Consider the following 25,644-nt stretch of genomic DNA (forward strand, 5'->3'; position numbering starts at 1 on the left):
CATTTCCTTAATGAATAGTGATGCTGAGCATTTTTTCACATGCTTCTTGGCCATTGTATTTTTTTTTTTTTTTTTGAGAAATGTGTGTTTAAATCCTTTGCCCCTTTTATTTTTTTCTTCATGTTTATTTTGAGAGTGTGCATGTGTGTGAGTGAATGGGGGAGGGACAGAGAGAGAGATGGAAAGAGAGAATCCCAAGCAGGCTCCGCACACAGTGCAGAGCCCAACACAGGGCTCGATCTCATGGCCACAAGATCATGACCTGAGCCGATATCAAGAGTTGGGCACTTAACTGACCGAATCATCCAGGTGCCCCTAAATCCTTTGCCCATTTTAAAATCAGTTTCTTTTTATTGTTAAATTGTAGAAATTCTTTATATATTCAGGATATTAAATATCAGATTAGGTGATTTTAAAATATTTTCTCTTGTGTGGGTTACCCTTTTACTCAGTTGATTGTGTCCTTTGCTGCACAGTTTTTAATTTTGATATAGCCCAGTTTATTTTTCCTTTTGTTGGCTTTTTTTGGTCATATTTTGCCATGTTTAATGTTATGAAGCTTTTGTTCTGTGTTTTCTTTTTGAAGTTTTATTGTTCAGGTCTTTGATCCATTTTAACTTTTTATGTGTATAGGATAAGGGTCCATCTTAATTTTGTTGCATGTGGATATCCAGTTTTCCATTTCCTTTGGCAAAAAGACTGCTTTTCCCCATTTAATGGTCATGGAGAAGTCTTCTTAAATACATGTGTCCCTGGAATACCAGTTATTACCAATTTCTTAATTGTTAGCAGCAAATTGATAGCAGACTAAAGAAAGAGGCCTTGAAGAAGAGATGTTGAGTATTGATATGGTAGGGAGCCAAGGGTAAACTTGTTTTATTTCAGACTTGCCTAGTGATGGTCTGGGTGGCTACAGGCTGCTTTCTTTGCATTTGTGTCATATTCATGAATTAATATACTACTATAATATGTAGATTCATTCATCTATTGCATATTGATTTGTATATTCCAATTCATTCTGCACCTATTTCTTAAATAACTATTGAATGAAGATAAACCCTTACATGTACATATGACTAGAGTAATGAGACTATGTAAAAACCACTCAGTCAGTTTCATTACTTAATAGCCTATGTATTTTAGAGTTACAGACCTATAACCAACAGATTAACACTAATAATGAATATGTATTTGGGCAGTTCCTTGATATGTTGTGGAGATTTTGCTGGTATGTGTTTAGAACCCTGTAATGTTAATAATTCTTCATGAAATAGATGAAATACCACTTTTGCATGAAAATGATTTTTTTTGGTGACGTGGGTAGATGTCAAAGTCCCAGTAATCATAGTGAAGAAGACAGAATGAATTTTTGTATGTTTCTTGTTTTAGCAGGATTTGAGTAGCTTCTTAAATGCATATTGGAAGTCCAGAGTGAACTGTGTGCTCCAGCAAAAGATGAAATAAAGTTAGGAGAAAGGTATGAATAAGTAATTTTGATACATTTTTTCATAAATAGATCCTTCATGAGACTCTTCATAGGATTTTTTAATACCCCTGTTAATGGAAGAGTCAGGAAATCTTTAGCATTGCAAGGCATTCAGGGTCCCGGAGCTCATTATAGATATAGCTGCTGTCCCATTTGCCTTAAACGTGCCTCACCTGGCTAGCTGTTAGTCTGTGTTGACACTGGGGGCTGGGCATGACTGCACTGACAGCCTCTCATTTTGTTGGTCTTTATAATTTTATTACTTGAGGTCTAATAGGTGAGTTTTAGCTTTTGAATCTTTCAGGGGGTGGAACATTTCCACCCTCTTTTGTAGTCACATATGGGAACACAGAACACAGCCAGAAGTCTTCAGACTTAGTTTTTAGTTCATTAGTTTTGGTTTTCAGTCTTTTTCAATTTGAGCTTTTTTCTTATTCAGACCTCAGATAATTTAAAACTTACAAAGCAGGGTTGCCAAAATTAAAGTGGTTTTAGAGAGTGGAACCTTACATGATTGTTGTTTTGCCCCAAACTTTTGTTTCTTCCCTACCACATTCATCCCATATATGCAGTGCATAGTTCCACAGGGATTCTACTGAGCACTTACTGGTCAAACTTTGTTTTATAGGTGAATGGATGTGAGGCTCAGTGCTCTTGGATTCATCCCAAGTCATACAGATAGGCAGTGGTGGAACTGGGATTAAAGCCCAGATCTTGTGTCACTAAATATATTGCTCTATTATGTTGTACACCGTGGATAGCACATTTAAAATAATGATATTGTGTACTTTATAATCTTCAAAGAGTTTCCATACATGTGGTCTCATTTGATTTTCACTTTGTGACTTGGTGCAGTAGATTAGTATAATAGCAGCTAATGTTTATTGAGGGCATACCCTAAATGCTAGGGATAAGGGTACTTTTGCATACATGAGTTCATTCTTTATCCATTTTTTAACTAGTTTTTAAAAACCCAGCAATTGACTTCGGCGTTGATGCTGTTGGATAAGGAGAAGTCCATAGGTTACATAGGTTATTTTAGGTTGTGTATTACACTTTCAGAAACATTTATCACTTTCCTCAAGGTCGTGGGACTAGATTGGGAACGTAGTCGGCAAGAGTTTCATCTAGAAGGCCAATTTTTATTTATAAGTGTGACTTGATAATTGGATGACTTGTTGATAAAGGGCATTCTCTTCTTAGCAGGGTTAGTCAAGAGGACATGTTGTAAGTCAGAAGGATGCTTGGAACAGAGAAGATAAGAACAGAGCATGTGTGTTGTTTTTGAGGGTTATTTCTGTCAAGTTGTGGTGTCCTGACTTACTGTTCTCCATTCTAGGGGAAGTCCTATTTGAAGAAACAAATCAGTCATCTGGAGTGGAGAACTGTTCCCCTGAATATGTCTTGAGAGGCATAGGTGCCTCTTTTTGGAGCTCTATACTGGTTAGCACAAACATAAGCCCTGACTTCATGGTATACCACTTTCCACAAATAGGTTTTTATGTTGTTTCCTGATTTCACACTACAAAGAAAGCACTGTAGTGTTTAGAACCCCCTAAATGACTTATTTAATCCCACCTGTTGGATGGTTCTTGTTAGCATCAAAAGTGTGTATCATTTGCTAATCTGGTCTGTGTACCATTTTGGGGGGAGGGAGCATATCGTATTTCTATCTGTTAAACACAGAATCTGACTGTGATTCTTTGGAAAGATGTTTTAAAATAAGAGAAATAGGGGTGCCTGGCTGGCTCAGTCAGTAGAGCATGTGACTCTTGATCTCAGGGTCATGAGTTTGAGCCCCACGTTGAGTATGGAGATTACTTAAAAATAAAAGCTTAAAAAAAAAGAATAAAAAACAGATACGATTAAATATACAAGGTACAGTTTTAAATATAGATACATTGGGGTACATTATACTAGAGACATTATTATTTCTACCTTGCTTTATCTCCTACATAGAAGTTTATTTTCTTTATTAAATAAGAACTTGTTGGCTTTCTATCATATGCAAGATTATTGATTATTTTATATACATAGTATGTTCATATTTTCATTCTGCGATGTTTTGAGTATGAGAAAGGAGAGGAGTGTGGGTCTAACTGAAGTAAGTGAAGTATGAACAATCTTTGATGCTGTGTACATATGAACAGAAGTCTGATAAGCCTACTTATTACTTGCTTCCTGTCACCTGTCACCTTCACCTGTCACCTTCCTGTCTCTTACTGACCTTACAGTTTAGGTTGTCAGGGAGCTTTGCTGCATGCCAGGTTGGTCTGTTACTGCTCTTTGCCAGCATCTTAGATGTGGGTTATGTAATTTTCTTTGTGTCCTGGTTTTGTTTTTGTTTTTGTTTTTGTTTTTTTGTCCTCCCTGCTCTTCTGCATGAAATCTTCCTCTTAAGTTCGTTTGTAGGGCTAGTTAGTATTTCCTTAATTGGTGCTCATTTCCTTTTAGATTGTAAAGTTTTAAAATTTATATAAAAATGTCTAATTTTATTTATCTCAGTACTGTTTAGTATAATATGGTGCTTTATACACAGTAATATTCCATTAGCTTTGATCTATAGGTAGTTTAATGTGGTCTCTCCTATACACATCTGAATTATTTCTTACATGCCATAATTACCTATGCTATGAGAAGTAATCTACAGCTGTCTACTGAACTATCTAGCATCTTTGTCTGACAAAAGAAGAGTTACACTACTGTTGTCTACAACAGTGACAGGGCTGATAAATTGCCACTCCCAGTATGTAGCAAACACCAGATTTAGTTAGGTTTTTACCCCAATCCACTGTCACAGGCCATCTTGGTCTATACATATTATTTAAATGAATTTGATAGGACTGGTTGCCTTAAGTCTTTTCTGAATAAGTCTAGGAGGTCTGCATAAATAAATGTAGAGCATCAAAACTGTTACACAATGTAATTTCTAAAATTGAAGTATGTTGCTGAAGTATATGGATATAATGTTAATTTTTATATTTAATTTTTGAAAATATTTCTGTGTGTCTTGTGTGGAGTACAAAAGGGAACTGTGGAAGAATTTTAATCTAAAATGGAACCAGAGGATTTGAAATGGAGAATCTCAGGCACGTGCCCTCAGAGGAATGAACTTAAGAACTGAGGCACTGATTTGCTGTAAATGCCTGATTTACAGAAGATGGAGACCTCTCCTGACCAATGAATGTCTGCCAAAAATCTCTCCCCATCCTCAAGCCAGTGAACTTACTGCTTGGATTCCACCTGGGCTTCCCCCTCTTTACAATCCTTGCCCATAAATACAGCCTGCCCCAAACCCTTAACAGGCTTGCCTATACCTTGCTACCACAGGAGTTTCCCAAATTGGAATTCCTCTGCTGTTCTCAGATAAATTCAATTTATGGTAAATCTAGTAGTCAACTACCCAAACCTCTTAAAGACCCGGCAATGTACTTGAGACCCAGAGAAATGGAGATGTACCAGAGATCAGTGAAACCAGTTAGTGGCACAGCCTGTACTAGAAACATTTCCTCTTCTACTCTTTTATTCATAATTCTTTGATCCACTGTGCTGTATATTCTACAAAAAATAACAGATTGACTGTCATTACTGTACTTTTATTTAATCAGTATTTAACATTGATTAATCCAGATATTTATTGTTTTCCTTTCTATATTTTTCCTGTATTTTTGATCTTCCAAGCTAATATTTTCTTCTACCTGAGGGATATCTTTTAGGATTTCCTGTAGTACAAGTTTGCTGGTGGCATTAGCTTCTGTTTTTAATTTGCCCCAGATACCTTTATGTTCTCTTTCTTGACTGAATTTTTCTCTGGGTATAGAATTCTAAGTAATTATTTTCTTTCAGTGTAGTCTTCTGGCACTATTGTTTCTGTTGAAAAGACAGCCTTTATGTAATTGGTCCTCCTTTGAATATTTTGAATGAAATCTGTTTTCCCCACCCATGGCAGCTATTTATTTGTTTCCTTGAACATAGTAAGCATAGTTAATCTTTAACTGGGTTAAAATCAGTATCTGGAAACAAACTGAGGGCTGATGGGGGGTAGAAGGGAGGGGTGGGGTGGGTGATGGTTATTGAAGAGAGCATCTTTTGGGATGAGCACTGGGTGTTGTATGGAAACCAATTTGACAATAAATTTCATATATTAAAAAAAAATCAGTATCTGGAGTCTGTGTAGGTCTGTTTACTTTGTTTCTGTTGGTTCTCACTCGTGATCTTACTACTTTCTGTGCCTGGTTATTTTTATTTGTATGCCAGACTTTATATTTTCAAAATAGTTTTCAGAAACATGTGTTTAGGATGTTGTCATTCCCTGTACAGGGTTTACATTGCTTCTGCCAGATGGTTTAGAGCATTCCAGATCATCTTTTTTTTTTTTTTTTAATTATCATTCCAGTGTAGTTCATGTACAATGTTATATTAGTTTCAGGTGTACAATATAGTGATTCAGGAATTCTATACATTACATGATAAGTATACTCTTTAATCCCCTTCACCTATTTCACCCATCCACCTCCCCTCTGGTTGGTAACCATCAGTTTGTTCTCAGAGTCTGTTTTTGGCTTGTCTCTTTTTGATTTGTTTCTTAAATTCCACATACGAATTGAAATCATGTGGTATTTATCTTTCTCTGACTGGCTTATTTCACTTAGCTTAATACTCTAGCTCCATTCATGTTATTGTAGGTGGCAAAATTTCGTTTTTCCTTATGGCTGAATAATATTACGTTGTGTATATATATCATTATCCATTCATCTGTTGATGGACACTTGGGCTGCTTCCATAATTTGGCTCCTCTAAGTAATGCAGTAAACATAGGGGTACATGTATCTTTTTGAATTAGTGTTTTCATATTCTTTGGGTAAATACCCACTAGTGGAATTACTGGATCATATAATTTATTGATTAAAAATCATAATTTATTGTAAAAAATCATTTAATTTTTTAAGAAACTTCTATACTGTTTACCACAGTGGCTGCACCAGTGTGCATTCTCACCAACAGTTCACAAAGGATCCCTTTTCTCTACATCCTTGCCAATACTTGTTGTTTTTGTGTTTTTGATTTTAGTTATTCTGACAGGTGTGAATTGATACCTCATTGTGGTTTGGATTTACATTTCCCTAATGATGAGTGATGTTACGCATCTTCGTGTGTCTGTTGGCCATGTGTATATGTTTGTGGTTGGAGAAATGTCTGTTCATGTCTTCTGCCTGTTTCTAATTGGATTATTTGGGATTTTTTTGGTATTACTAATCCTTTATCAGGTATGTCATTTGCAAATATCTTCTTCCATTCAGTAGGTTGTCTTTAGTTTTGTTGATTGTTTCCTTTGCTTTGCAGAAGCTTTTTATTTTTGTTGTAGTCCCAATAGTTTATTTTTGCTTTTCTTTCCCTTGAACCGGAGACCTATCTAGAAAAATGTAGCTATGGCCATTGTTGGAAAAATTGCTGCCTGTGCTCTCTTCTAGGATTTTTATGGTTTGAGGTCACACATTTAGGTCTTTAATCCATTTTGAGTTTATTTTTGTATATGGTGTAAGAAACTGGTGCAGTTTAATTCTTCTGCATGTTGCTATTTTTCTCAACACTATTTGTTGAAAAGATTGTTTTTTCCCATTGCACATTCTTGCTTCCTTTGTCCAAGATTAATTGACCATGTAATCGTGGGTTTATTTCTGGGCTCTCTCTTCTGTTCCTTCATCTTTGTATCTGTTTTCATCCCACTACCATAGTGTTTTGATTACTACAGCTTTGTGTAGTGTATCTTGAAATCTGGAATTGTGATATCTACAGTTTTTCTTTTTCAAGATGGCTATGTCTATTCAGAGTCTTGTGGTTCCATACAAATTTTAGGATTATTTGTTGTCATTCTGTGAAATATGCTGTTGGTATTTTACTAGGGATTATATTAAATCTGTAGATTGCTTTGGGTGGTATGGAAATTTAACAATATTGGTTCTCCCTTCCATGAGCATGGAATATCTTTCCATTTTTTTGTGTCATCTTCAGTTTCTTTCATTCATGTTTTATAGTTTTCAGAGTATAGGTTTTTCACCTCCTTGGTTAAGTTTATTCCTAGGTATTTTATTTTTTTTTTTTATTTTTTTTTTTTTTATTTTTTTTTTATTTTATTTTATTTTTTATTTTTTATTTTATTTTTTGTAATTTTTGTTATTGTAAGTGGGGTTATTTTACTAATTTCTTTGCTCCATGGTTAGTATATAGAAATGCAATGTATTTCTGTATATTGATTTTGTATCCTGCAATCCTAATGTATTCATTTATCAGTTCTAGTAGTATTTTGGTGGAGTCTTTAGGGTTTTCCATATATAATATCATGTCATTTGCAAATAATGGGAGTTTTACTTGTTCTTTACCAATTTGGATGCCTCTTATTTTTTTCTGTTACCTAACTGCTGTGGTTAGGACTTCCAGTACTATATTCAATAAAAGTGGTGGGAGTGGCATCCTTGTCTTGTTCTTGATCTTAGGGGAAAAGCTCTCAGGTTTTCACCATTGAGTATGAGGTTAACTGTGGGTTTTTCATATATGGCCTTTGTGTTGAGGTATGTTCTCTCTAAGCCTACTTTGTTGAGGATTTTTATCATGAGTGGGTGTTGTAACTGTGTCAGATGCTTTTTCTGCATCTGTTGAAATGATCATATGATTTTTTTCCCTTTTTTTGTTAATATGATGTACTACATTGATTGATTTGTGAATATTGAACCACCCTTGCATACTTGGGATAAATCCCATTATGAATCATAGTTAATGATTTTTTTGAACATATTGTCGGATTCAGCTTGCTAATATTTTGTTGAGAAGTTTTGCATCTTTGCTTATCAGAGATACTGACCTGTAGTTCCCTTTTTTTGTAGTATCTTTATCTGGTTTTGGTTACCAGGGTAATGCCTGCCTCACAGAATGAATTTGGAGGCTTTTCTTCCTCTTCTGGCTTTTGGAATAGGTATCAACTCGTCCTTAAATGTTTTCTAGAATTCACCTGTGAAGCCATCTGATCCTGGACTTCAGTTTGTTGGGAGTTTTTTGAATACGGATTCAATTCCATTGCTGGCAATAGGTCTGTTCATATTTCCTATTTCTTCCTGATTCAGTTTTGAGAAGTTACTGTTTCTAGGAATTTATCTATTTCTTCTAGGTTGTCCCATTTGTTGGCTTATAATTAATTTTTCATAATCTTCTCTAACTATCCTTTATATTTCTGTAGTGTTATTTCTCCTCTTTTCTTTCTTTAAAAATTTTTTTAATGTTTATTTATTTTTGAGAGAGTGTGTGAGTAGGGGAGGGGCAGAGAGAGTAGGAGACACAGAATCTGAAGCAGGCTCCAGGCTCTGAGCTGTAAGCACAAAGCCTGACACAGGGCTCAAACTCACGAACTGCGAGATGTGACCTGAGCTGAAGTCAGATGCTTAACTGACTGAGCCACCCATGCACCCCTCTCCTCTTTTATTTCTAATTTTGTTGATTTGAGTACCCCCCCTCTCTTTTTAATGTTTGTTTATTTAATTTTGAGAGTGATCAGGGGAGGGTCAGAGAGAGAGAGAGAGAGAGAGAGAAAGAGATCTGAAGCACGCCTGGAATTGTCTGACATGAGGCTTGAATTCACAAACTGAGATCATGACCTAAGCTGAAGTTGAATGCTTAACCAGCTGAGTCACCCAGGCACCCTCTTTTTTTTTAATGAGTCTGGGTAAACACTTGATTCCAAAGAATCAGCTCTTGGTTTCATTGATCTGTTCTGTTGTTTTTTTGGTTTCTATTTTATTTCTGCTCTAATTGTTATTTTTTCTTCTTTCTACTGGTTTTGGGTTTTTTCTTCTTTTTCTACCTCTTTTAGGTGTAAGGTTAGGTTGTTTATTTGAGTTTTTTTGCTTCTCGAGGTAGACCTGTATTGTTATAAATTTCCCTCTTAGAACTGCTTTTGGTGCATCCCGAAGATTTTGGACCATTGTGTTTTCATTTTCATGTGTCTATGTATTTTTTGATTTTTCCTCCTTGATTTCTTGGTTGACTCATTTCATTATTTAGTAGCATGTTATTTGACCTCCATGTATTTGTGTTCTTTAGGATCATCTAATTTACTTTCAGAGGTTGAAATAATCCAAGGCCGGCTACATTTTTGGCAAAATTTGGTTTGTCTACTTCCAGTTTACTTACCCCTAGGATTCTAATCCCAAGTGTGGAGATGTATATGCTTGGAGGACCCTTGAATTCCAACTGTTGTTCCCTTAGTGCTGTGTTTGTTCAGAAACATTGCCCAGACTGTTATAATTGCCACATGCTTTCAGAGGAAAAAGCTGTCCCAACCTGGGGAGGACAGGTGAGCTGGCAGTGTTTCTTTGTCATCTTCTAAATCTGGGCCCAGTAATTTTTCATTATTTTGTTTTTTAAAAAATAATGTTTTGTTTAGTTTTCTTCTTTCTCACCAGGAAGATTGATCCCAATAACCTAGTTAACTACTTGTTATGGATTTTTCTCAAAAATAGAATTTGAATGTATAAAATGAAATGTTTCTTGTTTCTTTTTCCCTTTTTTCAGTCTATTTGAATCCTGAATCAATCAATAGGAGTTTGCTGTACTCAAATTAGTTGAAATGAAGAAATTACTAATTTCAGTCTTTTACTTTTTCAAAGCTTAAACATTTGTCTGGGATAGCTTTATTACTTTGAAATAGAAGAAGAAGCTTGAAAAAAATTTTTTTTAACTTACAACTTTATTTCATATTTTCCTACCCTCATGAAACCACTGATTAGGATTTCTCATATTGGCCTTTTGTAGTAGTTACCCAGTAGATCTTAAATGAATAATATATTCTTTAACTTACTTTTCATTTAGCTGATTAATTGTTCCCTTTAATTTTTGTGAGCATTCCTAACATACAAGGGCCAGAACTCCCAGACTCCTTACTTATTAAGAGCAGATGTATAGATTCAAAGTTAATACGAAGTCACGAAGTTTGTGTTAACACATTTTCCCTACTCCTTTAAGATAAGGGGAGAAGTCTTGAGGGACTGGACAAAGTGTACCTCTTGAAAATAGAAGTATTTAGCAGAGCAATATGGCAGTTCTAGGACTCATAATGAACACGTTGGGTAGCCATGCCCCTACCTTTGTCAAACTGAAAACAACACCAACTCTTCTCTGCCAGCATCCACATCCCCTAATCTGGATTAATTACGTTGCCTCTTGTTCACAGAGCTCTTTGCTCATGCCCCTTGTCTCTCTATAGGACTTACTTACTTACTTACTTACTTATTTATTTATTTATTATTTATTTATTTATTTATTTACATTTATTTATTTTTGAGAAACAGAGTGAGACAAAGCGTGAGCGGGGGAGGGGCAGAGAGAGAAGGAAACACAGAATCTGAAGCAGGCTCCAGGCTCTTAGCAAGTGGTCAGCGCAGAGCCTGATGCGGGGTTTGATCCCACAAATTGTGAGATCATGACCTGAGCCGAAGTTGGACACTCAACCGACTGAACCACCCAGGCGCCCCCGGACTTACCTTTTTAAGAGAAGGTCTCTACATATCTTTTAGGCCCCTTTTAAAAGCTGACAGTAAACATTCATAATATAAATGTCAGCAAGGAAAAACTATACATTGCACAATATATCAAGTATAGAAATATTTGAAAGAAAATGCTTATTTGTGTGTCTAAAGTGTCATATTTTAAGGTTTCACCAGTAACAAATTCTTATAAACCATATCACAGCTAATTTGACTTGGATAATGTACAGAGCTTCTTCTGTAACATATTAATTGATATTAACTTATGTCGTAGAAGAAAAATAACCTAAATAGAGGGCGAGTTAGTTTTGTGAAGGATAATGCAGTCGGGTCTCAAGATGTAGCCGTATAGCTAGACGAGTTTTATAAGGAGTTTCATTTAGTGCCTGCTTTGACTTCTGAACCATTTGATAACCTTGCTAGCTACTAAGGCACCTAACACTTGAGATAAGCCATTATTTGGTCATTTGGGTGGTTTAACAGCATAGTGGGTCAAGTGTAGCCTTAAGGAGAATGCCAGTTTAATAGTTTGTGATAAGTGATAATCCTTCTACATTATCTCCCTTAAGATGTGCTGTTTTAATTGACTTCTTTTAGGAGTTTTTGCATAATAGATGAATTACACTATAACTGTACTCTTAAGTGTCTAGTATGTAATAGTAAAGCCAGTTTAAGAGCCATATTAGAGGATAATTCATGAAGGAAAATGTTTTCTTGGGTTCTGTTAATACTAATTAATGTTAACAAGCATGGCCATGTTAGTCTAATGTGGTGATGTTTTACACAAGTGTGTATTAGGTTTGGTGCATAGGAATGCATAATTGTTTTTGCTATAAAAAATTTATAATAGTTATAATTGAAACATGATATTTCTCTATAGAAGGGTGTTTTAGGTACAAATCTCACTTGTGAAGCAGGAGAATGTTATGCTTTGGGAAAAGTTTTAACTTTCACAAATTGAATATTTGAGTTTATTTTAAATTGTCATTTTTCTTGACTTGAAATAAAATGTCAATTAGTATTACGTTATAAAATTGACAGTTTTTTTTTTCCCCCCCTTAATACAGACGCTCCACCATGAGACGAGGTGGAGGGAGGAGGCGAGCTGAAAATGATGGCTGGGAAAAATGGGTGTGTTTTAAAAGAATAAAAATAATTATATTTAATTGTCTAGGTATTTTTTGTTCTTGTAGGTTGGAGTGTGGTTTAAAGCATTTTTTAAAATTGTAAATCACTCTAGATACCACCTCTTCTGAGTTTTCACAATGTATTGAAAGCTTGTTTAAACTTTTTAACACACGAACTTTATTTTATCCTGAGGAAATAAATGTGCTGGTGTACAAATATTTATTTGTGATAATTTTATTGCAGCATTGCTAGTAATACTGAAAAACAGGAAAATACCAGATATACTGTAGTAGAGGATTGGTCAAGTTAATTATCACTATGCAGTAGAACACTGTTCAGCCATTATTTAGGTTTTTATTTCTTAACTCGAGATGGCCTTGACTAAAATCGTGTTTTATAAAGGATTATTCTCTGTGATCCTATTTATGTAAAATGTGCATATTCTGAGACATAGTAATAAATTTAAAAATAGATCCCAGAATGTTAACAGTGAATGGGATTATACCTAATTTACATTTTCTGAAAAAAAAATTTTTTTCCACAATGAGCATGTAATATCTGAATAATCAAAACCAGCAAAATAATTTCCATTTTGGAGGAAATAAGTACTACTTTCAAGATTTCTATGACTGTATTTTCAAGATTTAATGGACAGTTCTTTATCAGTAAAGTAAAATCAAAAAACAATCGATAATTCACATAATTAAGCTTAATTATCACATAATTAAGTTTAATGTTCAGGAAAAGTGTAGCTAAGTTCATAGATTTGTATAGGTCTTTAGCAAAAATAATGTTTTTACGTTCTTTCTGAGGTTGATGTTATCTAATGAAAATTATTACTGCTGTCAAGTAGATTGATTAGATCAGAATTTGGCCACTGAATCATTTATTGTATTATCTACATGTATGGAGAGCTGTACTCGTTTGTTGAACTGTTTCATTTTGCTTTAAATTACTAATTCTAAGTTTCCTGTATTCAGAAGATAGTGGAAACCAATTGAAAATACACTCTTACTGACGACTTGTCAAATTTTTAATTGGTTTAAACTTCTTGTGTAACTTCTGCTTGATTTTGTAGATAAGAACAATATTTTGTAGCATTAAATTCATTATTCTTGTCTTACCTTTTCCCACTTTTAAAGTAACTGTTATAAGAATGTGATAAAATAATTAAGAATTGAGTTGATAGAAAAACCTGTTTTATTGCCTTGCCTTATGGTGAATATTTATATCCTATGTCATTATACCTTGGTCACTAGCATAGAATAAGGTCCTTTTCTTTTTAATGTAAATTTCTGTTAAAATTGGGGGGGGGGGTAGAAAATACAACCTTTGTAATTGGTTTACTTTTTTTTTTTTTTAATTCCAGGGTGGGTATATGGCTGCCAAGGTCCAGAAATTGGAGGAACAGTTTCGGTCAGATGCTGCTCTACAAAAGGATGGAACTTCATCTACGATTTTTAGTGGAGTTGCCATTTATGTTAATGGATATACAGGTTGAGTACTTTTTACTTTTTAGGTATCCTGTTTTGGCATGTACTTTCATTAAGATTGAGTGTGATTTGCTTTAAATTCTGTTTTTAGTTATCTTGTATATAAAAATGATAAAATCCTCTGCTTATTGTCTTGGACATTTCCTTTTCATCCCACCTATACCTGCCATTGTGTTTTTTATTTTAATTTTTATCAAGTTTGAAAAAGCCAAATGAGGTTAAAAATAGTCTTCTTTCTTAACAACCTGATTTTGGAAGCTCATCACACATGTGTGGGACATGTACACTGTGAGCTTCAGTATAGTGGCATCTGGTAGGGCCATTTCATCGGTGGATTTGCACCGATGGGGGAGGAGGGTGTGGTGTGTGTGTTAGATTTCCCAGAATTTTGCTTAGAGAAGGGTATATAAACCTAGCTTGGAGAAGAAAGAGGCCACAGTTCTCACAATTTAGAAAACAGAATTTCATTTAATCTTGTTCTTTTTTTTTCATCCCCTATATCCACTTCTCCCCTCCTGTATTCTTTTGTTATTGAGTCTGCTCCCTGGAAGGGACAGGATAGTTTTTTCTTTTTGGGTGGGAGAGGACATCTGGAATTCTAATTTGTCTCTTAAACAAAATATAAACCATAAACTTCTTGTTTCAGAACCTATCCACATGACCACTTTTGGAGATACCCAGTGCCTCTTTTTCATGAGTTTCTCTTGCTTTCACTGGCACCAAACAGACTCTTGTGTGCTTCCACATAGCCAGCTTAGGTTTTTCTCTTTCTCTGGTCTGTAAAGTCAGTTATCACTTGTCTGTTGGCTGTCAGCTTTTATTACTAAAGTTTTCATCTCTTGAGAATTCCTCTCTTAAGATCACTTTATTTTTTTTTTTTTTAAGTGAATGGCTATAAATATTTGTGTCATTCTGTTATATGTCTCTCTCTTTGCTTCTCAGCGGGGTGTTACTTATCTTTAAGGTCTCTTTATAAATCACTTCCTCTAACTTGTCTTATTGTCTTCTTACTGGGATAGGTGACTTCTGCTTCTTTGGGGCTATGGCTTGTTAGCATTTATTGGATCTTTCTTTAGTTGTCTGTTTACTGGATAAGAGCGAGAGAAACACTTTCACATTTTCATTACTGTTGTATCCTGGTGTCTCTGGGCATTAACCACTCAGGAAATATTTATTGAATTAAAATTAAGTTTTAATTAACTGAAAACGTTTTCCTGGTTGAGTTTTATCAGGCATCTTTAGTCTAAGAATGTTACCTCACAATGAATGCTGGTGCAGCTCTGGGAAAGTTCACAACATGCAACTTTTCTGCTTAAGTATCCTGGAACATTCAGGTTCCACTGACTTTCCTGAGATGCATTATAAAGATTAAAAATGTTTTTTAAAAAAAGAAGAAACATCGCTTGTTACATTAGCCAGTTACAGAAGTCCCCAGTTTACAAGGGTACCCTTATTCATTATTAAGAAAGAGATCCTTTGTGTGAGGGAGAAAATAAAAGCTATAGTAATCACTCCCATGGTTGAGAATCGGGAATTCTGATTCTATTTTTGTTACCAATTTTTGTGTGACCATAAGACATTTTCTCTTTGGACTCGTTTTATTTGGACCCAGTTTTATCCCTATCCTTTTCATTATTTTTCCCTATCCTTTTCTTTAGGATAGGGATAATAATTTTTACTGTTGTTTGGATAACATTATTATAATTCTACAAGTAAAATTCCATTATGTTGAATTTCATAGGGACTTGCAAGTTGTGATGATACAACTTTTTTAGAAATATTTTCACTTTTAGTGAATACTCTGTAGATAAAAGAATCAACAGCCTCTGTGTAATGAATTAGCAGTATAGTCAATTAGTGCTTTAGCTGCAGTAAGAGAAGTAGGAAATGCTGTATTGTTGATTCTTAATCATGCTCCCCATAGACTAACATTCTAGGTTTTCTTTTTCTTTAATGTTTATTTGAGAGAGATAGAGAGCAAGCAGGGGAGGGGCAGAGAGAGGGAGAAAGAGAGAGAGAGATGCAGAGAATTCTTAAGCAGGCTCTGCATTGCCCGTGCGGAGCCCGACATGAGGCTCAAACTCATGAACCATGAGATCATGACCTGAGCTGAAACCAAGAGTCGGACGCTTGAGCCACGCAGGCACCCAACATTCCCAAGTTTTCCTGACTCCTTTGAAGCTCCCAGGTGTGCCACCTGAACTTCTCTCTGTTGACTCCCATCCTTTGCAAACCAATTACTGTTGAATTTGAGATTAAAGAAAAGATTCTACATCTTTTGGCTATTGTGCTTCTGTCAACCCATTCTCTTTTTTTCCCAAAAAAGGATGCTTTCCCTGCCAAGGTTAACTTCTTCACCTTCCATCCTGTTTTTGTTTTTGTTTTTTTAATTAAAAATTTTTTTGAGGTAATTGTAAATTTACATGCCATTATAAGAAGTACTACAGAGATACTATGAACCATTTGCCCAGTTTATCTCAATGGTAATATCTTGTAAACCATAGTACAATATCAACCAGGAAATTGCCATTGATACATTCAAGATAGAGAATGTTTCCACACAACAAAGATTCTTCATGCTGCCCTTTTTTAGACAAAAGGCTCTCAGCCTCGTTTTAGTCCTTTTAACTACTAACCCAGTCTCCATTTCTATACTTTTTTCATTTCAAGAATGTTACATAAAAGAACATACTGTATACAACCTTTTAGTATTAGCTTTTAAAATTAAGATAATATTCTAGTGATTCATATACATTGTATATATCAGTAGTTTTTTCCCTTTTATTGTTGAGTTGTATTCCATTATATGGGTGTTCTACCGTTTGTTAAACATTTACCTGTTTAAGAACATCTGGGTTATTGGGGCGCCTGGGTGGCTCATTCAGTTAGGTGTCTCATTTCAGCTAAAGTCATGAGCTCGCCGCTCTTGAGTTTAAACCAGGCGTCGGGCTCTGTGCTGAAAGCTCGGGGGCTGGGAGCTACTTCAGATTCTGTGTCTCCCTCTCTCTCTGCCCCTCCCCTGCTCAGGCTCTGTCTGTCTCTTCCTCTCTTTCTCTTTCTCAAAAATAAACATTAAAAATAATTTAACATCTGGATTATTTTCTGGTTTTGGCTCTGAACATATGTGTACAGATTTTGTGTGAACATAAGAGAGCTGTTGCTAAGTCATACATACAGTAGTTGCCTGTTTAGTTTTTTAAAGAAATTGCCAAATGGTTTCTCAGTGGCTGTGCTATTTTATTTTATATTCCCACTAGCAATTTATGAGTGACCCATTTCTCTGCATTCTTGTTAGCATTTAGTGTTTTTTAAGCATTTTAATAGGTGTGTCCTGCTATCTCATTGTGGTTTTTATTTGTGTTGCAATTGCTCTGCATCCTCACCAGCATTTTGTAAAGACAATTTGGTTTTTTGTTTTTGTTTTTTAAATTAATTTACACATTCTAATATGTGTAGTGGTGTCTCATTGTGCTTTTAATTTGTATTTGCCTGATGACTGATGGTGAACATCTTTTGATGCGTCTGTTTGCCATCTGTATGTCCTTGACAGTGAAACTCTGTACACATCTTTGTTCATTTTCTAATTTGTTTTATATTCTCTTCAGTTTTGAGAGTTCTTTATATATTCCAGATACTACTCCTTTGTCACATGTGTGGCTTGCAGATATTTCTCTTAGTCTGTAGCTTGTCTTTCATCCTTTTCACATGGTCTTTTGCAGAGCAAAGTTTTTAATTTTCATAAGGTTGAGTTTATGGATCTTTACGTTTATGGATTGTGTTTTCAATTCAAAAGTCTTTGCTTAATACTAGATCCCAAAGATTTTCACCTGTTTTCTTCTAAAAATTTTCATAGTTTTATGTTTTAAGTTCATGATTCATTTTGAGTTAATTTTTACTTATTTTTTTGGTGGCCTATGGGTATCCCATTGCTCTAGTTCTGCTTGTTGAAATATTATCTTTCCTCCATTAGATTACTTTCACACTTTTATCAAAAATTAGTTGGACATATCTGGGTCTGTTTCTGGATTCTCTGTTTTATTATATTGATGCATGTCTCTCTTCACTGGTACCACCTGGTTTTTGATTATCTGTATTGTAAGCCTTAACATGAGGTAGAATGATACTTCCATTTTCTTCTTTGCTAAGATTGTTTTAGTTATTCTTAGGGCCTATGCCTTTCCATATAAATTTTAGAATAAGGTTGTCTTTATTTATAAAATAAATACCTTGTTGTGATTGTGATAGGAATTACATTAAGTCTGTAGATCAGTTTAAGGAGAATTGACGTCTTTACTCTGTTGAGTTTTCTAGTCTGTGGACCTTCCATCCCATTTTATTCCACCTTAATTGATTGAACAAATGTATTTTCTATGCTGCTTGTGTGTTAGTAACTAGGTTTGAACAGAGATGGTGGTTGATGAATAATGTGGGTTTTGTGGTGATAATAATCTCTGAGAGATACAGAGGAAGGTGGATGGCAACACAGAAGAGAAGTTACTGCCTTTGAGAGTTAGTGAATCCTTCATAAAGGGATTGACTTTTTAAGCCCAGTCTGGATAAAGAGGCATTTTCTAAATGAGGAAGGGTAAAGGCATTCTTGTCATGATTGTAATGTACATTTTCACCTTTATATTCTCTAATTTTGGTCATTGGGCTTATTCTGATGTTTTAGGTTTTTTCTTTGTACTTTTGTTTCTGCGCTTCCATTTGTGCTTTTGCCTCTTGTGAAAAGCTGCTTTCCTCACTACTGTGAACTGGAATTATACTCATCCATTAAGACTCAGATTAAATTAGATTTTGCCTCCTTTCCTAAGCCAGTCCATAGTATTTAAATTTCATAGCAGCACTACTAGAAACATTTATTTTGATACCTGAGTCTTATATTGTCAGGTCTTTATGTTTTAAGTTTTTTTGGAGTCAGAAAGCCCATTTTATGTAGTAGCCCCTAGACAAACATGAGGGCTACAGAGGTAGCACTGTAGGGCCTTAAATTTGCTATTCCATCTGATGTCCCCAGGTCTTCATCATTCACATCTCTGATCAAATGTCATCTCCTTTGAGACTTTCCCTGACCACACTTATCCAAGATAGGTGTACCTTACCCTTCAATTGCTTTCGTGACCCCTTGTCCAGCTGTATTTCTCTTTATAGAATTTATTTGTACCTGAACTGGTATCATTTATTTGACTTGTTTTCTGTCTGCCCAGTGAAATAGAAGTACTACCGTGGAGCACAGAGATGAGTTTTTATTGATCATTGCTATAGCCCAGTGCCTAGAGCCGTTCCTGGTACATTGTAAGACGGCTAATAAATATTAGTTGAGTAAATGAGTGAATAACAGGGTTTTGTATTTGTACATCATACTGTTAAAATCTTTTCATTCATATGTTAATTCAACTCCCGTCTTCTTGAATTTATAGCTTTTAATTAAGAAATAGGCTACATTGTAGGCTTTTACTGAATTGTAATCTCTGGGAGATAGGCCCTGAGCATGCTTATTTTGGTGAAAGCTCCCAGAGTGAGCTAGTACCAAATCTTGTGAACTGTAATTGCTATCCTCTGTTGAGTGGGATCAGGACAGTTAATATGGCAAGAGATGTTCTGGTTATTTTGTACTTTTTTCAATATGTAGATAAAAGACCAGGTCCAACAGCTTTGGCACTGCTGAGATTTGTGAAAAAATAGGTGGGCAGGCAAACATGTTGGCATACATTGCAAAATGAACAAGGAAATATGCAAGTATGACAGGCTTACATTTCAAGTGATAAGGATTTGTTTGAAAACTTTAATGACCTTAACCTTACTTTGGTGTTTTCTGAACCTTGTGATGTCTTAGGAAAAGAGCCCCATTTAGTGGTGAAAAATCTAATTTTTATTAAGAAACGTATGCTTTCCAGAAATTATTTTTTTGTAAATACATATCTTTCTTTCATTTTCTGTGAGACTCTGATCTTATAAATCAGAGATATAGGAATTTAACCTCTAACATGGGAGAGACTTACTGTATTATTTTATGCCACCCACTGTATTTTTGTCCAGTGTCTAATAGGTGTTTGCACCTGATAGTTACTCACGACTCTCTAGGCTTTTGAATCTTTTCTTCAATTTTTGTTTGGTTAAGTGTATGTGGCTTATAGTTGAATGTGGTAACTCTAAGGTAGTTAGGTAGGAAAGGAGTCAGGAGAGTAAGCATAGCTACTGGAGGAAGAGTAACAGTTGGGAGTCAGAAGACAAAAAGGGTCTGCACAATAGCTAAGTGATTATGGACAAGTCACCTAATTTTTTTCTATTTCCTTATCAGTAACCGTGCTAAATTATCTTTTCTAATTTATAGGATTGTGAGACTCAAATGAAATAATGAAATAATGAAGGATATTACTACTGTAGGACCAAAGGAGGTGTAAGCAGCCATTTGGTTTACTTCTTTCTACCATGTATGTAGCACAACCAACATTAAATCAAGCTCTTTGGATATACAGAATGAAATGGTGCGCATGATGAATATTTTCTCATTAGAGATGTATCAAGGAAAGCTTTTGTGCAAGATAATAAATTTTTTTTGAAATTTATTTATTTTGAGAGAGAGGGAACACGAGCAGGGGAGGGTAGAGAGAGAGAATTCGAAGCAGGCTCTGCACTGTAGTGCAGAGCCTGACACAAGGCTCAAACCCATGAACCGTGAGATCATGGCCTGTGTGAGCCGAAACCAAGAGTCAGATGCTTAATGGACTGAGCCACCCAGCCGTCCCTAAAGTTTGTTTTTAGAATTTATTTTAACCAGATAACCAAAACTGTTCTAAACTGAGCCTAGAGACATGAGAGTGGTCTTCATGTGTTTCTTTTTGCATTCTGTAGTGGTTATTTGCTGTGGTGGGATTTCACTTTCAGAACGTCAGGCCTAAGTTGTGGTCCTGTGATAGATGCCTTCTACTTTTACTGTGTGTAATTGTCTCTTACTAGGGTTGTCTTTAGTTCTGAACTTCAGTTGCATTCAAAACATTCTTATAGAATGTTCTGTAAAATTACAGGAGTATTGTGGAATATAATTTTAAACTTTGAGAAGATACTTTAGGATCCTAGAGTGCCTTCATTGTCATTAAGAACACCCATTATTATTTTACATAAGAAGTTCTGGTGAATAGTTTGGGTTTTTAGAATGCCAGAAATCCTTTTGTTGCAATAGCAATACTTCTTCAAACCCTTTTGTCCTTGTTATTAGTACTGTTAGCTATTAGCCAACCTGCTACAGCAAATTATCTGACTTATGTTTTGTTTCCCCCACAATAGCGTACCTTAAGGCAATGATGAAGAACAGTGAGGAGAGAACTAGCTCTGACACGTCAAAACCTATTATGGAAGGCTATAAGCATTTAAAACTTGACGTAACTGGTGTAAGAATAGGCAGATACATGGTTTAGAATTGCTCTGAAATAAATTCTCTGTATATAAATTTGGTATGTAAATTAGATATCATTTGTATATATATATATGTACTTACTATAAATTACTGCGTTAATATTTATAAATCACTTAGAACAGCCTAGCACTTAAGCACTGCTTTAAATATTCTAAGTTGTAAAGAACCACAGATAAGTGGGGGAGAGGGTAGGATTATTCAGTATAATTTGTTGCAACAAATTGAATGACTGGAAAAAAGCTTATCCATCAAAATCATAAGAAATAAAACACTCAGATCCCAATAGATTAAAGGGCAGATTTCAGAAACCATTTATTTCAGGAAATAGACCTGAGTCACAAACATGTAAATATGTTCACCTTCACTATTAGAGAAATGTATAAGGAAGCAGGATAAATTTTGTGCAAAATTTATTTAATTTCAAAAAATTATTATGTGAATATACCTAATACATAAACAGATGGATGAGAATAGCCAACCCTTTCATTGATGGAGCAAGAGTGTAAGGTGGTATACTGGCTTTGGAAAATGGCATTATGAAATACATGAGGAGACTTTAATATGCTTATAACGTTTGGCTCAGTAATTCTTCTGAGAGTATATTCTAAGGCCATAAGCCTAACTGGCCTTCCATTATAAGTTAATATTAAAAATAATCTTAATCATGTTGTTTTGTTTGAAAGCAAAGCACTGTATAAGAATAGAAACTTAGGTATAAATTATACCATCTATAAGGTGACCTAAAACTGAACCTGGGTGGTTCAGTTGGTTAAGCAGTTGACTCTTCATTTCGTCTCAGGTCATGACCTCACGGTTTTGTGAGATCAAGCCCCATGTGCTCTGCACTGATAGTAGAGCCTGCTTGGGATTCTCTCTTTCCTGGCTCTCTGCCTCTCCCCCTGTGCGCACACTCGATCGCACGCGCTCTCTCTCAAAATAAATTAAACATTAAATAACAATTCAAAAGATAACAATGGATAATTTATAATAATATAGGAAAATTTTTGGTAAATGTGAAAGGGTAGAATGTAAAATGAAAAGTAGGGGACAATCAAACAGAAAAGTACAGGAAAAAACATGATAGAAGCAAATACATTACAGTGGTTTTTTGGGGCATAGAACTATGTATGAATGATGTATTTTATTCTATTTTCAGATTTTTTGTTCTAGGCATGTTTTATAGTAGAGCGTAATCTTTAAGTAATTCTGAGTTTTAATATTTATCTTAGGAAGTATGAAGTTACTAAGTTGTTTGCTTAGTAATTTTTGCTAAATTTTTTTGTTTGTTTGTTTTGCTTTTTTGTTTGTTTTTAGGCTGAACATCAGTATAGATCTACTGGTATAGGTTGTAGAAGTAGGGAAGACAAATTACTTACATAAATATTTCCAAATACACTCTGTGGTGGATTGTATTTTTGTTCACAAAAATCTGCTTCCCCTCCCTGGGGAAGGATTTTACTTCCTTACTTATTGAGGTCAGATTTGGCCATGTTCACAAAATGTAAGTGAAATGGTATATACCATTTTAGGGATAAAGCTTTAAAAGTCAGGTCGTGCTTCATTATACCCTCTTTTTCTTTTGCCACAATGACTGGCAGTGTTCTAGATTGAGGTTGCTCCATCGGTCTGGATGTCAATAAAGATACCATGGAGCCACAGCTCCATGGACATGATGGCAGAGGATGGAAATGTTTCATGGGTGAAAAATAAACCTTTGTTTTAAGTCACTGCAATTTTGGGGTCATATGTTACTGCAGCATAACCTACCCTATCCTCTCTGAGTAGTATCTGAAATAGTGGATAATGGAAGTATTTAGAACAAATACTGTACTTTGTTTTCATAAAGTAGTAGTCTTTGGCTGTATTTTAGATCAAGGGTTAGCAAACTTTTTCTGTGAAGGACCAGAGCTTTGTGGGCCATGTACTCTCTGTTGCATCTGTTCAGCTCTGCTATTATAGCCCTCAGAGCAGCCATAGACAGTATGTAAATGAATGAGAGTAGTATTCCATAAAACTTTATTTACAAAAACAGGTGGGCCAGATTTGGCCCAAGGGCTTAGTTTGCTGACCCTTGTTTTAGATCACAGACTCAGAATCTTGGGATTAGGAGGGAATTTAAGTCTTCAAGTTAACCATTTTCTGTGTGTGAATTACGTCTTCAGTATTGCTGAGTTAGAGACAGGCCACCACTCAGCCTCTTGCAGTGACTCCAGTGATGGTATACTGTCTTGGGGTGCAAGCCAGTTCATTTTGGAGCAGGTATGATTGTTTTAGTGAGTTAAAATGTGCATGCATTCCTATAGCTTCCATCCAGTGGTCCTAGTTCTTTCTCGAAGACTCCACAGAGCATAAATTCAAACCCTGCCATGTCCTCTCAGTGTGGTCTTTAAGCTAATTCATCCTGTGGCTCTCAAACTAGATTATTCCTAGTTCTTTGAAAAGTGTGCTTTCAACTCTATGGCCACAGCTCTCCCCCATTCCTTAACAGCTTTGCTCACCAATTTTCCTCAGCTTATCTGAATGTAAAATCCTATGTAGTTTTCTGGGTTCAACTCAGTCAAATGTTTGTCAGCTCTCTGTTCCCACAGAAATTTTTATCTGATAGAGTATCTTGTGTTAAAAAAAAAAAAAAGCATTTGTGAAATCCTTACTAAATTCTAAGTGAGATGCTTGAAATGAGGGGGCACATGGGTGGCTAGGTCGGTTAAGCATCCGACTTCAGCTGAGGTCATGATCTTGTAGTTCGTGGGTTCGAGCCCTGCATTGGGCTCTGTGTGGACTGTTTTCCTTTCTCTCTGCCTCTCTTCCACTTGCATTCTGTTTCTTTCTCTCTCTCACCTTCAAAAATAAACATTAAAAAAAAGAAGAAAAGAAAATATGGGTACTGAGGATACTATCACTCATTAAATAAGGTTCCTGTCTCCAGATATAATAAGTGCTGTTGCATGCCTGATTAAAACTGCTAGTTGTTTTAAATAGGTTATTAACTTCAGTTCCAAAACACTTGAAAGGTTTTACAGTCTTAAAATTGTATGTATTTTTAAGTACACTAAAAACACAAAACAAATATTCAAATATACTACTTACTAGAAATGTTTTGTACCTTTTGTTGTTAGGTTATGTACTTTTTACATAGACCTTGGAATATAACTTCTTTTAAATAGTTGAAAATATTAATAGTTCTAATGTGTGTGAATCAGGATTTTCTCACTACTATGCTGGAATGCAAAATAGTAAGTATATGTAAGTGTATGTAAGTATACTATGCTGGAATGCACAAAGTAGTAAGTATAAGTAAGTATATAGATTGAACTTTAAAAATAAAGTCTTATATTACTCTTATTTGTTTGGTATTTGGGTTTTGTTTTTTTTGTTTTTTTGTAAGGGTTCGTTTGAAATAGGGTTTTGCTCTTTAAAAAATTGGGGGGCACCTGGGTTTTTTCAGTTAAGCATCTGACTCTTGGTTTCAGTTCAGGTCATGATCTCACAATTTGTGAGATCAAGGCCCTCATGGGGCTCTGCGCTGTCACATGGATTCTCTCTTCCTCCCTCCTTTGCTTTCTTTCTTGTTTGCTGGAGATAATGGTTAGTACATACAGTTATACAATAGCTTTGTAAGGAATCAAATGTCAACTAGTCTAGCCTCTCATTTTGTAATGAGGACACTGAAGCTAAATGGGATGAGTCAGTTGCCCAATATGTCATGACTTTTAAGTGTCACACTGCAGCTGGAAACCAGGCCTTTCTATCCAGTGTAGCAGCATGTTAAGGCTGATTAACTATGAGTTTTTGGAGACAGAAACCTGGACTTGAATTGTAGCTATTCCATTAGCTGTGTGTGACTTTGGAAAGTTACCTTAATCTCTCTGATCTTTTTTTTTTTTTTAATTTTTTAATGTTTATATATTTTTGAGAGAGAGAGAGCACATGAGCTCTCTATGAGAGGCAGAGTGAGGGAGACACAGAATCTGAAGCAGGCTCCAGGCTCTGAGCTGTCAGCACAGAGCCAGACAGGGGGCTCAAACTCACCAACTGTGAGAACCTGACCTGAGCCAAAGTCGGACGCTTAACCCAGTGAGCCACCCAGGTGCCCCTCTCTTATCTTTTGTTTTTCTATAAACCTGCCTAAAGTTGATGCTATTTATAAGAAACTTCAGGTGCATTGATGAACAATAATTTGCTTGCTGAAAAATTCAGTATATCTTCAGGGAAATAATTTGTTTGGCATATGTACCTTTATAAAAAAATTTTTGGGTTCCTGTGTGAATCAGTCAGTAGCGCGTACATCTCTTGATGTGGGCTCAGATTATGATCTCATGGTTCATGGGATCGAGCCCCACATAGGATCTGTGCTGACAACACGGAACTTGTTTACAATTCCTTCTTTCTCTCTCTCTCTCTCTCTCTCTGCCCCTTTCCTGCTTGCACATGCACTCAAATAAATACGTAATTAATTAAATCATTTGTTAGAACCAGTGCTTTTTTTTTTCCCCCTTCCTTTGGTAAAGTCATTTTTGGGAGCTGCTGAGCCTCAGAGACATGCTCTTTTATTAGTGGATCTTCACCCAAGATATCATTGGTAATCTG

The 25,644-nt window shown here is 35.4% G+C and overlaps 1 protein-coding gene across 7 annotated transcripts in view; it reads left to right on the top strand.

Moving 5' to 3' along the window:
- REV1 (REV1 DNA directed polymerase) overlaps positions 1 to 25,644 on the top strand; it is a 90,959-nt gene that overhangs the window by 16,790 nt on the left and 48,525 nt on the right. For 3 of the 7 annotated variants that reach the window (XR_008289266.1, XM_027072651.2, XM_027072652.2), the window contains exons 2-3: positions 12,087 to 12,150; positions 13,517 to 13,643. Coding sequence is in view for 2 of the 7 variants with exons in the window: in XM_027072651.2 (XP_026928452.2) it covers positions 12,097 to 12,150; positions 13,517 to 13,643 (181 nt within the window). In the remaining 5 variants the exon portion in view is untranslated. Of the gene's footprint in view, positions 1 to 1,392; positions 1,478 to 12,086; positions 12,151 to 13,516; positions 13,644 to 19,974; positions 20,129 to 20,150; positions 25,637 to 25,644 lie in introns of those variants that run through there. The other 4 variants (XM_053200467.1, XM_053200468.1, XM_053200469.1 and 1 more) reach the window with 4 other exon arrangements.

Source organism: Acinonyx jubatus, chromosome A3 (genome assembly GCF_027475565.1).
Source record: "Acinonyx jubatus isolate Ajub_Pintada_27869175 chromosome A3, VMU_Ajub_asm_v1.0, whole genome shotgun sequence".
NCBI lineage: Eukaryota > Metazoa > Chordata > Mammalia > Carnivora > Felidae > Acinonyx > Acinonyx jubatus.